Source organism: Podarcis cretensis (genome assembly GCF_951804945.1).
Source record: "Podarcis cretensis genome assembly, chromosome: 15".
In the NCBI taxonomy this organism is placed as follows: domain Eukaryota; kingdom Metazoa; phylum Chordata; class Lepidosauria; order Squamata; family Lacertidae; genus Podarcis; species Podarcis cretensis.
This window is the reverse complement of record NC_137185.1, coordinates 44428666-44446035: the sequence shown is the minus strand read 5'-3', so window position 1 is coordinate 44446035 and position 17370 is coordinate 44428666. Positions and strand designations below refer to the sequence as shown.

Below are 17370 nucleotides of genomic sequence, written 5' to 3'. Positions count from 1 at the left end.
GCTTCTTACTCAGGGTGTAACCTCTGCTTGCTTCTCAGATCATTCTGAACTTTACATCCATGGATCTGTACCGAAGTCGGCTGTGCTGGTATGACTACGTAGAGGTGAGAGACGGATTCTGGAGGAAGGCCAACCTGCGAGGTAACCATTGGGAATATATTGGTGGCCAAGCCATGGCATGTAGCTAGGCCATATGGAGGCCTATATCTTGCCGTTGGAAGAAGTTTCCATGTCCAACTTGTCTGACATCCTGTGAAATATTCACTAACTGACCTTCCAGTTTATAATGCCAGATTGATGCTTGGTTTGATTTGTATTTCACAGCTCAGGGGAAGGCCTTAGGGGGTTTAATGTTTGGGGGCATAATTTCTTTCCTCTTTGCAGTGCAGAGAGAAATATTAGAAACTCCACTCAGGCAGGGGCAGGGGAACAAAACACGAAATCTTTGAACCGTTTCCTTTTCTCCCTGTGTACTTACATACTTGTGTAGCACCCAATATGCTCACTTGTGATGAGTAAATGTACTTCCCTTAGAATCATTATCAGCTCATTCATCACTGGCCATATCTTAGGGCCCTTTGGAGAGTGTGTTAAATTCAATCAAGGATGAATACAAAGCACTTTGTTCCTTCTTTACCTGAGAGCAGTTTTACTCTGCTGTAAAGGACTACCTGGTTACAAGAACTGTAGTTTGGGCAGACTATTTTAAAATGATGGAGGCAGATATGTGTTGGTGGTCTGTGATTAATAAAGTAGCCAGTTTGCTCGCAGCAAAGGCCCTTAGATCAGATGGGGCTGCACTTTGTCATTTAGAAGGGAACGTCATCTTGATCTAAAGGCAGCATTTGATGTAAAATCTGTTCCTTTCCTGGGCAATCTGCCCAGTAGTGTAACTGTTCACCAGAAGTGTGTCTAATTTACATTATAAACTGGCATGACTTTAACAACCAAACCTCTGTTTCTATTATGGGCAGATATAAGACTCCTTTAGAATCCATTTTCTTCTGCATTTCCACTGTTTCCCAGCCCTTCAATCCTTTCTTGTATGATTTCATATTCACAATAAATTATGCAATTAAAGTTACATATATGTGTATATAAGCTTTTATACTTTTTCTGTTTTTCTTCTGCTTCCAAGATCCAAGTTATCAAAGAATTTTACACATTTGGCAATGGGTTGGGAATAAAGGTTAGGGCTGGGTAGCTAATCTTCCTTTAATGATCTTTTTCCATTCCTGATGTGTCAACATACTTCATCTCTTTATTTCCTGCTCTACTCACCTTGTGGCATGTGCATGCTTCATGTTTTATTGTGTTTTTAATATTTTGTTGGAAGCTGCCCAGAGTGGCTGGGGCAACCCAGTCAGATGGGCTGCATATAAATCATAAAATTGTTATTATTATAGTTTATAAGGAGTATATGTGACCATACAAGAAATGGCATGGCAACAGAGGTGCAAGTGACATACCCAAGGAAGCCTGTGGTTTTTCTCCAGGTAGGTTTTGTGGGAACAAACTACCAGAGCCAATCTACTCTACGGACAGCCGCCTCTGGATAGAATTCAGCAGTAGCAGCAACTGGGTGGGAAAAGGATTCTTTGCTGTTTATGAAGGTATTGTCTTCTCTTCTTCAACCTGGCAGAGTCAGGGGAGGGAGGGGTAGAGGTTAAATTTGGGAAGAGAGCCGGGGAAGAGCTAGAAAAAACCTAGAAACCAGAATGATATTTTTTCTAGGTTTGGAAATCTGAGAAAGTGTCATGGGACTATTTCACAGAAGGAAAACTGGTGTTGCTCAGAGAAACACACACAAATATCCTAAATGACACAGCACAAACAGCACAAATAAACAAAACATGAGCAAAACAGACGCGCACACACAAACCACATGAAAGCGGGGGACTTCTGTGCCAACTTCTAAAGACCTGCTGAAAACTTCTTTATTCCTCCAAGTCTATGCAGGCAAGAATACCCATCCCAGAACGATATGTTGATGCTTGCTTTTAGCTTTTTTGCTTTTAAATTGTTTTCTTTTATGCTTTTATTGTATGCTTTTTATCTTTTTAATGTAAACCATTTTGATATATTTTGTGATTTAGCGATAAACAAAAAGACTGCACAACTCAAAAAAATCAGCAAAACAAAAGAAGTAGGCAAAACACACAAAAGCAGGTGGGCAAAGTACATATCCACACCTAAAAAAGGATGAAAACCAACAAGACATCTCCCACCAAACACAAGAAGGCAGTAAAATCTCTCTCTCACACACAGCCAAAAAAGAAAAAGAGTAAAGGCACCTGCCCCTTGCCTCCCTGACCCCAAACCCACCCAGCAGCAGGAGGCTCCCTTTGGTCATTCTGGTGGGTTTTAGTGGGAGGTTGCTAGACAAAGCGCGGGGCCAAGAGCCAGTCTGGGAAAGGGAGAGAAGAGGCTGGGGGGCTGGAGGCCTACGCTTTACTTTCCAACCAGTCCTGCATTACTCTTTTTTTTTTTAAGGTTTGAATTTAAAAATCAGGAGGAACAGGAACCAAGTGCAGTTCCTGGGTGCCCCATATCGGGGACCTCAGATTTAAATAAATAAATCTTGTCAAGTTTTCTACTCACCAAGGAAAGCAGCTTGCACAGTCCATCTCCCCAACTCAACTTTTGGTTGGTCTCTGTGTGGCATTCATAGGGGAAATTTCTTTTGTTGCATTCAAGGAAGCCAGGTGAGCTTTCCCTGCATTGGCTGGTGGTGAGCTTCTTGCTCTGGAGCGTCATTCCCAGAGGTTCCCTTTCCAAGAAATGGGATGCATTTCTCATACCTTCATGTTCTACTTCCAGCCATCTGTGGGGGAGATGTGAAGAAAGACAGTGGGCACATCCAGTCTCCCAACTATCCTGATGACTACCGGCCCAATAAATTGTGTGTTTGGAAGATTATCGTCTCTGAAGGATACCACGTGGGGCTTTCTTTCCTGTCATTTGAGGTACCAAAGGCATTGCCACAAGCAACTACCAGCATCTGGGTTGCCTTCCCAGTAGATCACCAGTGCTATATTGTACCATAAAAAAGGACCTGCAGTTCTCCCATTCCCCAAGACTCTCAGTGTGTGTGTGTGTGTGTGTATGTTTGTGTTTGCTTGTTTGTTTGTTTCATATGCATGTTTTTAAAAATGCAGATAGCATCTGCTGGGGTGTATGTGTGATAATGATCATAGTTGCCAGCAGGTAGGGAAAGGAAATTTCACCCTGTCTTCTACTGTTCTGGTCCTGATGAAAATGGTTGCCTTTAATCAGCCCCCCCCCCCCGAGCTGCTATATGTATTTTTTTAAATTATGTGCATGTTAAGTGCATGTTAAGTGTGGCGCTGTGGGTAAAACCTCAGTGCCTAGGACTTGCCGATCGTATGGTCGGCGGTTCGAATCCCCGCGGTGGGGTGAGCTCCCGTCTTTCGGTCCCAGCTCCTGCCCACCTAGCAGTTTGAAAGCACCCCTAAGTGCAAGTAGATAAATAGGTACCGCTTTATAGCGGGAAGGTAAACGGCGTTTCCGTGTGCTGCGCTGGTGCTGGCTCGCCACACTGGCCACATGACCTGGAAGTGTCTTCGGACAGCGCTGGCTCCCGGCCTCTTAAGTGAGATGAGCGCACAACTCTAGAGTCGGACACGACTGGCCCGTACGAGCAGGGGTACCTTTACCTTTACCTTTAAGTGCCAAGACAACTTTGATGCCATGTCTGCTACAGCCTTTAGCGCAGGGGTCAGCAAAGTTACCGCATTGAGGGACCCCTGCTTTAGCCTTTTCTAGGATCTCAGTGCCTGAGTTCCATCCACATTTGAAAGCAACATGAGTCAAGTCAACAGGCTAGGATCTGGAAAACCAAAACCTCATTCCTGTCACATTCTCAGCTTGGGCCCACTCAGAGCTTACAGTGGTGCCTCGCAAGACGAAAAGAATCCGTTCCGCGAGTCTCTTCGTCTTGCGGTTTTTTCATCTTGCGAAGCAACCCTATTAGCGGCTTAGCGGATTAGCGCTATTAACGGCTTAGCAGCTATTAGCGGCAAAGCAGCTATTATTCTGCTCTGGTCAGACCTCACCTGGAGTACTGTGTCCAGTTCTGGGCACCACAGTTCAAGAAGGACACTGAGAAACTGGAACGTGTCCAGAGGAGGGCAACCAAAATGGTCAAAGGCCTGGAAACGATGCCTTATGAAGAACGGCTAAGGGAGCTGGGCATGTTTAGCCTGGAGAAGAGGAGGTTAAGGGGTGATATGATAGCCATGTTCAAATATATAAAAGGATGTCACATAGAGGAGGGAGAAAGGTTGTTTTCTGCTGCTCCAGAGAAGCGGACACGGAGCAATGGTTCCAAACTACAAGAAAAAAGATTCCACCTAAACATTAGGAAGAACTTCCTGACAGTAAGAGCTGTTCGACAGTGGAATTTGCTGCCAAGGAGTGTGGTGGAGTCTCCTTCTTTGGAGGTCTTTAAGCAGAGGCTTGACAACCATATGTCAGGAGTGCTCTGATGGTGTTTCCTGCTTGGCAGGGGGTTGGACTCGATGGCCCTTGTGGTCTCTTCCAACTCTATGATTCTATGATTCTATGATTCTATGATTCTGTGATTCTATTAGCGGCTTAGCGGCTTAGAAAAAGAGGGGGGGAGCGAAAAAAATCGCAAGACTCGCAAGACATTTTCGTCTTGCGAAGCAAGCCCATAGGGAAATTGGTCTTGCAAAGCGCCTCAAAAAAACGGAAAACCCTTTCGTCTAGCGCGTTTTTCGTCTTGCGAGGCATTCGTCTTGCGGGGCACCACTGTATTTGCACAGTCACAAAAAGCACATGGGACTGTACCTCTCAAGACTGCAAGGTGGGGTGGGTCACATGTTTCACTGTTTGTCTTTTTATTTATTTTTCAAATGCACTACACACATAAAAGTAGCATATCATGGAATCCTTATCCCTTCTGGGTCTAGACATGGCAACCTAGGCATTCTACCCACCGACGACTTACTTGCTCACTCACAGTTACTCATTATTGTTACTTCTTACCTCATGGCAGCAGCATAGAAGGCGTGTGGAGCAAGAGAAGGGCAGCCTGCACCCGCAGGACTTAAAATCTACATTAGGCTGGACAAGCAGAGAAGCAGGGCAGGAAGGATGGGCAGTGGTAGAATCTACATACATATAAAAAACACTGTGAAAATGCTTTATTAAACAACTTTTTTGGGGGGGAAATATTGAATTTGCCATAGCTCACCATTGCCATCTAGTGATCACATATTTATAATGCACTTAAAGCATTTTATTTGCAGCTGTATAGCTGAGTCCAGTGAGTAGCAGAGATAGAGTAAGACAGGGTCCAGTGACGGTGGAAGAATGAGTAAGGCTGTCAAGGTGGGTTGTTTGAAGTGGACCTTTGCACCATGAGGGAAGAGTTTGGGAATCTGTTATTCTTTCTGGAGGGCTTGTGGATCTGCCCACCACCACCGCTTGTGACTGAGACGACCTGCAAGAGTCAACTCTGGCAGCCCCATGCACTGTGTATCCTGGCTAAGACTGCATGAAATGTTCCCTAATCCTGCATTTCCCCCTCATTCCCGCAGATTGAGCGCCATGATAGCTGTGCTTACGACTACCTGGAGATCCGGGATGGTAACACAGAGACAGGCAATCTGATAGGGAGGTACTGCGGTTACGATAAGCCCGATGACATTAAGAGCACCTCCAACAAGTTGTGGATGAAGTTTGTGTCAGATGGGTCCATCAACAAGGCTGGCTTTGCTGTCAGTTTCTTCAAAGGTACCCCCGGTCCTTCCCCTAGGAAGCAACGGTGTTGTGCATCAGCATCAGTTTTCTGTGGGGTGGGGAGCAGATTTCTATGGGCTGAGCATCTGTGCTTATTCAGCTGAAAAAAGGCACATAACAATGCCACTTTCTGTGTGCTTGTTTGGATCTAAAGGATCAGCTTGTTCAGCCCTCTGATCTGAGATCTTGATCTGAAAGCAAAGTGCTCCTGAAGATTCACGCCCGCTCACATGTTGCAGCCGACGTCTTACATAGCCTCCCCCCACCTGGTGCCTTCTGGATGTTTTGGAGTGCAACTTGCATTAGCCCCACATCTGAAGGGCACCCGGCTGGGAAGGCATTCCATGTGGTTGGTGTGTTCCTGTTCTGGCAACGAGGAGGCAGGCTTCGCACAGGAAAATGTGTATTTTGCTGAGCCAAGGAAACCAGCATCCTCTGACTTCCAGAAGCTGTTACTTTCCTGCCTCCACAGACAATTTTTTGTATGTATTTATGTAAAGCATTTTTAAATCCCATATTAAATCAAAAGGCTACCAAGACTTCTCATCTTCCTTCCTTTCTTCTTTGCAGGACTGCTAGTCTCTCTCTCTCTCTCTCTCTCTCTCTCTCTCTCTCTCTCGTCTTGATAGCTACCTCTTTGAGGGCACGATATGAAAAAGATGCAAGGTAGAAACTCCTCCTGGAGCTTAACAGAGGAACAGAATTAGATGGAGAGATGCAGTGCAGGGGGTTGGACTAGGTGACACTCTGGGTCCCTTCCAACCCTACAGTTGTTAGGTTCTTTGACCCCAAAGTGGGCACCAAATAGACACCCAGCACCCTGGGACTTCTCTGCTCTTGTCTCCCTAGAAGTGGACGAGTGCTCCAGGCCCAACAATGGAGGCTGCGAGCAGCGCTGCGTCAACACTCTGGGCAGCTACAAGTGTGCCTGTGACCCTGGCTATGAGTTGGCACCAGACAAGCGCAGGTGTGAGGGTGAGTATCAGAGGAGTGGGACCTCTCTGCCACAGAGGGCCTCCTTTTCCTAGTTGATGCTACAAGGGCACGGCGGAAATCATTTTATTGAAGAATTTATACACTGCTTCTCTTTAACATGAAAATGACTTACAAACAGCCAAAGTAACTACTGAATTAAAACAATAAAAACCACTTATCTTATCGTAGCCCCAAACAGCAGCAACTGACTGTTCAATATTAGCCCTTATTGTGTTGGTTACCTAGAAGTGTAAAAATAATTCATGCTGGCCAACAGCCTTCTGAAACAGCCAGGCCTTAGCTAAGGAGTAAAGTGTTGGGAACTGGCATAACTTCTGCAGGGAGTGAATTTCACAGAGTCAGTGCCACTACCCAGTGAACTGTGCTCCTAGCAGATGACCTGCAAACTTCATATTAGGATGGCATTCAGAGGAGGCCTCAGATGTGGGACAGAACAATTGCAAGATCCCATATGAAAGAAGGCAGTCCTTAAATATATATATATACTGTATTTTTCGCCCTATAAAACGCACTTTCCCCCCTCCAAAAATAAAGGGGAAATCTGTGTGCGTCCTATGGGGCGAATGCAGGCTTTCGCTGAAGCGTGGAGAGCGAGAGGGGTCGGTGCGCACCGACCCCTCTCACTCTCCAGGCTTCAGGAAGCTATCAGCAAGCCTGGGGAGCCCGTGGGGATAGCAGCCTGCTTGCCCGGAGCGTGGGGCACGCCGAAGCAGAGTGCCCCGCACTTCGGGCAGATATCCACGGATGGGGGGGGGGGAATAAAAAATGTTTCCTTTATTTCCCCCCCAAAAAACTAGGTGCGTCCTATGGGCCGGTGCGTCCTATAGGGCGAAAAATACGGTACCGTAGGTCCCAAATCGATTAAGGCAGGAGGTTGATTGCACACCCTTTGTAGCACAACAGAGTTCCACACCATGCCCACAGGGTGATAGCTTGGGATGTGAGAGCCATATGCCCATCATGATTGACCTGTTGGGTTTTCTGTCTTGCAGCTGCCTGTGGCGGATTCCTCACCAAACTTAATGGCTCCATCACAAGCCCTGGATGGCCAAAGGAATACCCGCCCAACAAGAACTGCATCTGGCAGCTGGTGGCACCCACCCAGTACCGTATATCCTTGCAGTTTGACTTCTTTGAGACAGAGGGCAATGATGTGAGTGCCTGGCTTTAAGCAGAACTTCCTTCACTAACCCTTTGGAGTGTCACACCCCTTAGGAGGGTATCCAGCTACCTTGCATCCCCTGGGATTGGGAAGTGAAGAGCGTCTTGGCCTCTACGCCACTTTCTGAGGGTCAGAGGTGAGGTGTATTCTGACACCCCCCGAGGAAAATTATTCTGCAACCTTGGAGCAGCCACCCAAAAGGCCCTGATCCATGCTGCAGTTGGTACCTGAGTTAGTATTTCAGGGGAGGTATTGAGAAGGAATGAGTGGCAGGGGTGAAGGGGGAAGGGCAGAATGTGGATAGAGAGAAACATTTCTCCCTGTCCCCTAGTAATAGAACTCAGGGTCACCCAGTGAAACTGATTAACACTAGAATCAGTACCGACAAAATATTATTCAGAAAATACATAAGTAAATTGACTTTACTGCCTGGAGTTGTGGTGATGGCCGCTGTGTTAGATGGATTTGAAAGAGGATTAGAGGAGTTTATGGAGGAGGAAAGGTCTTTGGGGGGCTATCAGCCATAATGGTTACGTGAACCTCCTTGTTCAGAGAAAGGAAACACAGAATGTCAACTGCCAGGGGTGCAATCGCATGGAAGGTCTGCTGTCCTCATGCCCTATTGGTGAGCTGCCCAGAAGAATCTAGCTATCAGTGGAAAACAGGATTCTGACCCGGATGCAGCCAGGGGTCTTCTTAGATTCTTATTAAGAAAATATTGTTGTGTCCTTTTGTTCTCTACAGATATAAATGCACAAGGGGGGAGCCCTTCTCATCCTTCCACCCCTAAACAATGTAAAACATCCCTGTACCAAGGGAAGATGGCGCATGGACCTCAAAGGCTGTCTTTCTGTGCTTGGGGCTGGAGGGAGCATATTTTAACCTCAGGTGTCAAAATACTGTGGGCTGCATAGAAGATCCGCAGACTCTTTCCTCTGGCCTCTCGCCCACCTTCCGTAACTCTAGGGAATCACCTGTTTCTGCCTTTCCCGCAGGTCTGCAAGTATGACTTTGTAGAAGTGCGCAGCGGCCTCACTTCTGAGGCCAAACTACACGGCAAGTTTTGTGGGGCGGAAAAGCCTGATGTGATCACCTCCCAGTACAACAACATGCGCATTGAGTTCAAGTCCGACAACACTGTCTCCAAGAAGGGTTTCAAAGCTCATTTCTTCTCAGGTAGAGCCGCTTGGTGCACCCAAGGCATGGATATTTTTTGGCTGCTTCCCCTCATTCCAGCAACTAACCCCTTTTATACACTTACCTGTGCTTAGAGGGTGCAGTCCCTGATCTCTCCCCACAGGAGCACTCTGGGGTTCTTTAAAGGATTGCTCTGCACTTAGCTCTGTTGGCAGACCCCCCTGGAAGGAACTCACCAGGAATAGTGTTCACCCCCCACTCTTGAACTGGTGTGAATCTTCCTTGGTCCTAGGAGACTTAATGTTCCACTTTGCACCAGCTGAGGATAGGATGACCCACCCCCAATGCATACTGAGTCCCTTAAGAACTCCACATTTCAGAAATCTGTATTTTAAACCAGCAAAGTATTCTGTCTACACGGTGAGGTATTCAACTTCTTTTCAGGCACACAAACATGAGTCTTGCCTAACCATCCTGATTCCATTTTTTCCTTCTCTCTTGGGCACTGCGTAGACATGGCCAGATGGTGCTGTTCCTCTTCTTTGCTTGTATACTTCCAGAGCATTGAATTAGGAGGGAGTTAACATACCCAGTAAGTTGTCAGTCAGAATACCATGACTGCTATACTCCCAGTAATTAAAAGGTCTACTGGTTTCCGTAGGCACCCATGGTTGCTGAAGCCCTGTTAGCGTCATGTGAGGTGCTATTCCCTTGTCCTGTGCAGCAGGTGAGTCTGTTTGACTATGGAGCCATGTCTCCTGTGTCTAACAGTAGCCATGATTTCTGCTCCTCTTTACAGAGGAGATTGATTCTTGCAGGAATCTTGTTGTCAGAAGCTCCCTTCAGAGCAAGAGAAAGCAAAATTGCTGAATTCATGTTCCTCATTTTTCATGCAGCCCCAGTGGTATAACCTCTTCTCAGACCTTCTACCCACAAGGAATTAGAGCATGTGAGTGGGGATGCATGTATGGGATCTGCCCCTGTATCACCCATCTATGGGGAGGGCATCCTGTGCTCATTTAGGCTCCCAAATGGTGTGGAATCCTGATTGTCTATGGTTCTACATCATGCAGGAGCCTATTTAGTTCTTCCTTTAAAACATCTGCTGACTGCCAAATCAACAATGTCCCCTGGGGCAGTTCACACAGAGTCAGGCAATATACATTGAAAACATTGAAAGCCATCACTTCAGACTTCAGCCTGAAAACCAGCACAAGCAACACAACAGCATTTTAAATCCAGATGCAGAAGTAATCTGTTCCATGGGGGGAAACATAGTTCTAAAAGGTCTGGGAGAATGAATGAAAAGGTCTTCGCCCAATGCAGAAAGGTTATTCATGTAGGCTCTGGGCATCCCATAACTGGAGCACCCCTGCCAAATGACCCACCTAACTCATGGAGGTGACCGGATGGGGGGGAGTGTGGAGGTTGGAGTGCTCTTTCCTGCGTGCATATTCCATATGCGTATAATACCTGGAGAAGGTTATAATTGCCAGCACACCTGTAGTTTCCTTCACACTTGGGGCAGACCTAAAGAAGACTTGCCACCAAGAGCAGGCTGGGCTCATGTTCTCCTGCATCCTGCACCTGCTCTCGTTCGGCCTCATTGAGGCTTCTTGTGCTAGTCTTTCTATAATGGTTACATGCAGAGGAGAGGCCACCACTGTGGTCGGGCTCTTTCCTTTCTTAATTGCTCCTCATTCATACCAAGTGTAATCGGGCACCCACACGATCCCAGCCTGTGTCATCTCACATTAAACTGCTGGGACCATACATTTCAGTCCCCATTGACATGAATGGAAATTCAGCAGAATTTGCTTTGCAGGAAACACCCTTTGTGGTGCTGATGGGGGATTTTCTGCTCGTGCAAATAGCAGGTTCAGAGGAAGAATTTTCTTCAGGTCCACAACAGGGGAGGAAGCAGTTAAACTCCCCCTCCATGCCTGCTCTTAGCCCCTTAATTTATCAGCCCCCCCCCCATGTGCCCAATGCAAATTGAATTTGTAAAATACAGCGCCTTGGACACAAAGATGCATTTAACGTCACATGTAGTTTGGCTTTTGAAAAGCCCATCCAGATGTTCTCTCATGTGTGTGAAAATGTGTGTTTTTGTCTTGGCCTGAAGACAATTAGCCTTAGCCTCAATCCTATGGATGGCCCATTGACATCATATGTTGCTACAAAGACTGAGCTAATGTGTATAAAATAACACCACTTGCTGCTTTTATCTGTGAAAGCCCTTGCAAAGTGGTTAAATTACAGTATAAAGCAGGAAAAGAGCAGAGTTGTGGGGGGGGGGGGAGAGAAGTTGAGGGAATACCTTGTAATTCCCAGGGCTGATACTGCCAAGTGCAGCCCTTTTTAAAGTCCCCTGAACTCAGATACTGCCTTTTATGCTGGTATTTAATAAAAATTCTCTTGAAACAGATGTAGCCTCCAAAATGGAATTTGGTTAAAAAAGCCCTAATTTTCTCACGATACTTGTACCACTGCTGAATTTATGTCCCTGTCTATATTTTTGCTCATCTTTATGCAGTCTGCAACTAGCAAGGACATTTAGGATATTCTGCTTCTCAAACAAAATGCATTTGTCAGGTACAGAAACTAAGCCATTTGCAGGACTTTATGACTGACAAACTCTGGCACAGTGTTTTGAGGAAAACATTGCCTTGAAAAGGAATTGGTGGTGAGGGAGAGATTTATTGGTGATACTTGCTTTCTTGTCAGTCTGCAGCTTCTGACAGCTATTCTTCAAATATGTTTTCTTATTTGGAGTGAAGTGTTTCTTAATAAATTGCATTGTTTTTGCTAAAATTGACTTCTGGCTATCTGATGTGCACTTAATTACATCAGATTAAAGAGCCACTTCAGATGACATAATTTAGGCATCTGTTTCCCTTTCTAAGCATTTATCGTGAGCCATCCTTGTTAGCTATGTGAGTTGCTAGTTAATGGGAGATGCAAGCAGTAGCTACAGTTGTGCTCAGCTGAGCTTTTTAAAATTCCCATAGATTCCATAGGGGCAATCTGATTCTAGGGATGTGAGTATAACTAGATGCATGATGCCAGTCTATGTAAAATGGGAACAGTCAGATGTGAGTTCAGTATCCTAATCCTGAACAGAGTGACTTTGAGATAAGTCTGACAGGACCATATTCAGTGCTCATTCTGCTCAGAGCAGACCCATTGCCATTAATTAATCTAAGTTAGTCATGTCCATTAACTTCCATGGGTCTGTGCTGAGCAGGGCTAGCACTGAATACAACCCAGTGCAACTGCCTTCCTATGAAGTGTGTGAGAGAGAAGTGCAGCCAGCAAGAAGCTTTGCCAGATGCAGATGGTCAGCTGCCCTGACCTTACAGAAGCTGGTATTGTTCTACTTGATTTTACATACGTCTTAAATAGGCACGCTGGGGAAAGAGCTGGTTGTCTGCTGCAACTGCAGTCAAGGCCAAGCCTCTCTCGATCACAGCTTTGTCATGGTTTGTGGCCAAGCTCTTCGTCGGTCCCCTCAGGATCATTCTAGCACCATTTCTCACTGGAAACCCAGTTGGCTTCCCTTGCTGCGCACGTCCCACAAAGCCAGGAACTGCTTGGGCGTCTTAGGGCTCGTCCCTGCTTCCACTTGTCCAATGCTGAGAAAGCTCGGGTCCAAGCAGTTTTCCCTTCACCTGCCCTTTCCCAGGGAAGAGCTGCTCTTTAGCTCTAAATCCGAGCAGAAATCATTCCTGAGGAAACCTGAGCTGCCCTTTGCTCCATCTGGGTGTAGAAAAGTGAAGAAGTGTAGAAAAGCCCTTTATCTGCCACATCCATCGGGTTCCATCTGGTGCCTTCTCCAGCTTGTACTCTCCTGATCCCTAGAAGGCACAAATTCCACAATGGGAAGCCCTGACCTAAATGCTGCTCTTCATTTCAGCATTGACTTGGAGCCAAATCCAAAGTTGGTCATTTCTTGAATGACAGACAGAGCTTTCCATTTTCACATTGAGCCAACTTGCCTTCTTTAAGGCACTGCATCCTCTAGCATTGCTCTTTTCAATTTTAACACTCACCAGGCGTATGAACTCTGCAAGTTCACTGCTTTTCCTGCCTGTCCTATGCTGTCTGTGTGCTCTGCACACTGTGCTCTGCTTGACCTTTTACCAACTCCACTCTCAGCTATGACACACTTGGCTGTGGGGTTGCACGCCCTTCTTCTGACCACATCCCAAGGCAACGTGGCTTTTGCTCTGCTTGATGGCAGCTTCTCTGTTTCTGCACTTGCTTTGACAAACCCTGATATAGGATAGGCAGTGGGGAGCCAACACCTCTTTTTCTGGACTAGTTAGGCATTGTTGTCAATCCATCCTGAAGATTGTTTGCCTTTTTGCAGGAATGATCTGTCTGATGTATGCAGCATATAAGATGGGGCAAGACCCCCCCCCCCAATACACACAGAGATTCTAGAGGAGAATGTAGAATGTAGCCAGACCACTGCTGGCTCAGAGAAGGCAGAGGATGTGGGGAAACCATTACCTGCTTATGTTGTCTTGTGTTCCATGTTGTCTTGTTACTTTCATGTCAGTGCGACAAAATTCTCTGGTTTCTGAGCAACTTTTATCTTGACACTTTCAAAAGCAGGCCGCTCCAGCTGGCATAATCAGCAAAAGCTTCAGCAATGTCACAGGAAAGAGATGGCAGGGAAACAAAAGCTGCAGAAACTCTCAACGGCTTATTAAAGGCCTCTATGTATGCAGATGGACCAATGCACTCCCCCCCCCCCCCCCCGCCATGGGAGATGACCTGTTTTGCATGCAGGAAGTCCCAGGTTCAGTTCTGGAGTCTTTGGCCAACAAGGTCTCAGCCAGCAGGGCTATGAGAGATTTCTTCCCAAGGCCTTGGAATGATGCTCCCAGTCAGGGCTCAAAGGAACCTCGCTGGCTATAAGGCCTCTCCACATCACCTGATGAGCATTAAGCAGAGCCCTTGGGTGGGATCAAAGTCTAGGCAATAACTTCATCAGTTTAAATTATCTTATTAAATTATCATTGTTTAATTCCTGGATAAACCTTTGAGGATATCTGCAGCTTTTGTTCTTCTGTGAAAGCCTTGAGGGTGGTTGATCGTGAAGGGTTTGCTTTTGCATCATTATGCCAGTACCTAGGTACCTGGTTATTTGCTGCAAAGGATTTGGTTCTGGGGAGCAATCCTTTTCAAGACTGTGCTTGTCTCTATAACAGAAGTTGGATGTATTCTTTAAGTCATGCGTGAAGTAAGATGGGCTTAACCATGTGCATGTATGTGCTATTCCCTAAATCTGGGTAGAGCCACACAAACATTTACCAAGTGGTAATTTAGTACAGAGTGTATGTAACCATTTGGTTTCTTTGTACCTCCCAACTGATAAAAGGAAGTTTACCAAATGTCAGGTGTGGTAAAAAAAAATTGTCTCATTCCAACTCTACGTCTATAAAAGTCAGGTGAAAGCCAATGAAAGGTTTGTGCTTCCTTCTTCCCTCTCCTGGATTCCGGTCCCTATCAGTGCACCCTGTTTGCCACCCCACCTTAGAAATACCCCCCCCCCCCAGTTCTGGGCAAGGCATTCTGCAGCCTCCACGTATGGCATCAGATGAGCCCAGCTTCTAAAGAAGATGGCTTGGCCACTTTGTTTGTGAAGGGTGCTCTCTTGCTGTTAGCTGGGGAACATTCAACTAGATCAAAAGTCATTTGAGTTGGTTTTGGGGTATGGTATGTTTGAATTACTTTTTTAAAAACAAAAGCAAGGCATGTAAGGTATCCAGGAGTCACCCAGCAATCAAGAAGCCAGGAACCATCCCAGAATAAAACCCAGCCAACAAGACTTCAGAGGCAGCAGGGTGAGTACCTTGTTATCTTCCTCTTCCTTATGGTTCAAGGGAACTCACCTGAGCAGAGGCCTTATTGACTGTTTATATATAGGAACTTTTGACACTGTTAAGATGAATGTTTTTAGCCTTCTTAATGTGTGTACTATCATGTCCCTAACAGGCCTTGCAAATGAAACACAAAATGAATGTTGGAGGTATTTGTTACTGACTCAAGATCTGCTGGTAAAGGAATGTGCAAGCTTCTGAGTAGCACTGAATTCTAAAGCAAAAATTACAACGATAAAGTAGTCCTGGGAAACCTTTGCCCACCAGGCCTGTGCCATCATGCCATAGCCCCTGCAATCTGCCTTCAAAGTGATCCCAATCAGAACAATCGGGCCATGCAGATTGTCTAGAGAAAGCAAAACTGGTTACAATTACAGATTTTATCCCGTTCTCATCAGATTGTGTGTCACAGTACTGCCAGCTCATCACCAGAACATCAACGAACATGATTAACTATTGTTAAGTTGTGGCTTTTGTCTTCTGCCAAGGAGCTCAAAGCAATGTTTTGCTTTACAACAACCTGGGAAGTACAGTGGTGCCTCGCAAGACGAAATTAATCCATTCCGTGAGGCTCTTCGTATAGCGGTGTTTTCGTCTTGCGAAGCAAGCCCATTGACAGCTTAGCGGATTAGAGCTATTAGCGGTTTAGCAGCATTTAGCGGATCAGCTGATAAGCGGCTTAGGGCTTAGGAAAAGGGGGGGGGAGGGAAAAAACCCCGCAGGAACTCGCAAGACATTTTTGTCTTGCGAAGCAAGCCCATAGGGAAATTCGTTTTGCGAAGCGCCTCCAAAAGGGAAAACCCTTTCGTCTAGCGGGTTTTCCGTCTTGCGAGGCGTTCGTCTTGCGGGGCACCACTGTAGCCTGAACTGAGAAGTGGCAATGTTCAGTGCAGCGGGGATATCTCAGAGTTCATCTGGAACCTTGTTGAACATAAATCTTGGATTACCAGGTCCCTGCTGGGCAGTGTGCTTAGAGCATATCTGTATCCCCACTACTTGGTTCCGACAGACATTCAGTCATTTTTTTCATTTCACTTTAAATTTGTATACCGCCTTACTCTGTTACTATTCACAAGGCAGTTTACAAGCTGAAGAAACAACAAAATAGACAGCAATGTTCACACACCTAATAACAATCTGACCAAATGCAAAAAAGTCACAATAGCTTTAAAATAAACAACATATAAAATAAAGCAATATTCATTAATATTGGGGCAAAGCATTGATCCATTAAAATGTAGTAGTAAACAGTATAATTAAATATCAGCAAATAAGAATTAAACAGTTTACACTTCTCCGTTACAATAAAGAATTACTAAACAATAATCAATAAAAAATAATGTCAAGTCACAATGCATAAAATACCACAAAACATACAACACCATGTAAGAGGATCAAACTGAGAAACAAGCACACACAACTGAATTATTTTTTAAAGAAATATCCCTGAACTCCTCTTCTCTCTCCCTAGTGGCTTCTGCTGTGCTCCCAGTCGTGGTCTGGGAGGGGCTCCTCAGGCGGCGGGGGGGGGGGGGGGGCAAAGCAGTTGGGAAAAGCCATTGCTTGATGGACAGCAGTCTCCACAAGCTGCACCCCATTCATGCTGCCATTTGCAGACTCCAGTGAGGCAGAAAATGGGCAACAAGGGAGAGTTGTGCAAAGCCCCTTCAATGGGCATCCTTGTCTTCCGGGTATTGCTCTGGATGTGCATTTTGCCACCACATCAGGAGTGCAAGTAACATGCAGACTTTGTTTGTTGAAGTGTTGTTAGAGCTGAGCAATGCCTTTTGAAGATAACAAAAGCCATTGGTGAACATCAGCCTTTTCCTGCCTCACAAGTTCTGTGTAGCTCGAAAACTTGCAAAGTTAAACCTAAAAGGTATCAGTCTAATATAAAATATAATAGTCATACTTTTTTTTAATTCTTATTCTTATTATCACTTACTATGTTGGGTGAGCTCTGCAACAGTTCTCTGCATGAAGAAAGAGATTCCTTTAAGCACTGCCTGGGGGGCGTGTTCCTCTGCTAGGTGCTTTCTGGATCCCTGGGCTCCTGTGAACAGGGCCTGTGGCTTGCAGCTTTGACTTTCAGCTGGTGGGTCATTCATAGCACACAACCAGGGCACGCACAGGTGGTGCAAGGGGAACAGTCAGCATTTTCTGTTTTTGCTTTTTTAGAAAGAAAAGGAAGAGGGAGAGGTGAGAGGCATGAGGGAGCAAGAAGACAACAACTCTTTTTATATGCAATACTTAAACTCTGTTGGGCTTGGCCATTGTTCAGGCAGAAGACAAAGCAGAGGAGAGGCATATGGAAGGCAGCTGAGCATTCTGGGTGATGTAGGTTTATAGTCAGATGACAAAAAAAAAAAGATTGAATCAAGAACTAGTTAAAGCCAC

The 17370-nt window shown here is 45.7% G+C and overlaps 1 protein-coding gene and 1 long non-coding RNA gene across 4 annotated transcripts in view; both read left to right on the top strand.

The window, feature by feature from the left end:
- The window catches only part of BMP1 (bone morphogenetic protein 1), a 168341-nt gene that overhangs the window by 133561 nt on the left and 17410 nt on the right, over positions 1-17370 (top strand). For all 3 annotated transcript variants that reach the window (XM_079954952.1, XM_079954953.1, XM_079954954.1), the window contains exons 9-15: positions 39-141; positions 1497-1613; positions 2821-2966; positions 5586-5781; positions 6637-6762; positions 7776-7936; positions 8941-9121. In XM_079954952.1, coding sequence (XP_079811078.1) covers positions 39-141; positions 1497-1613; positions 2821-2966; positions 5586-5781; positions 6637-6762; positions 7776-7936; positions 8941-9121 — 1030 coding nt within the window. The remainder of the gene's footprint in view (positions 1-38; positions 142-1496; positions 1614-2820; positions 2967-5585; positions 5782-6636; positions 6763-7775; positions 7937-8940; positions 9122-17370) is intronic.
- On the top strand, positions 9131-16878 carry LOC307203981. Its single transcript, XR_013833415.1, has 2 exons — positions 9131-15505; positions 15835-16878. It is a non-coding gene; the product is annotated as an uncharacterized lncRNA (long non-coding RNA).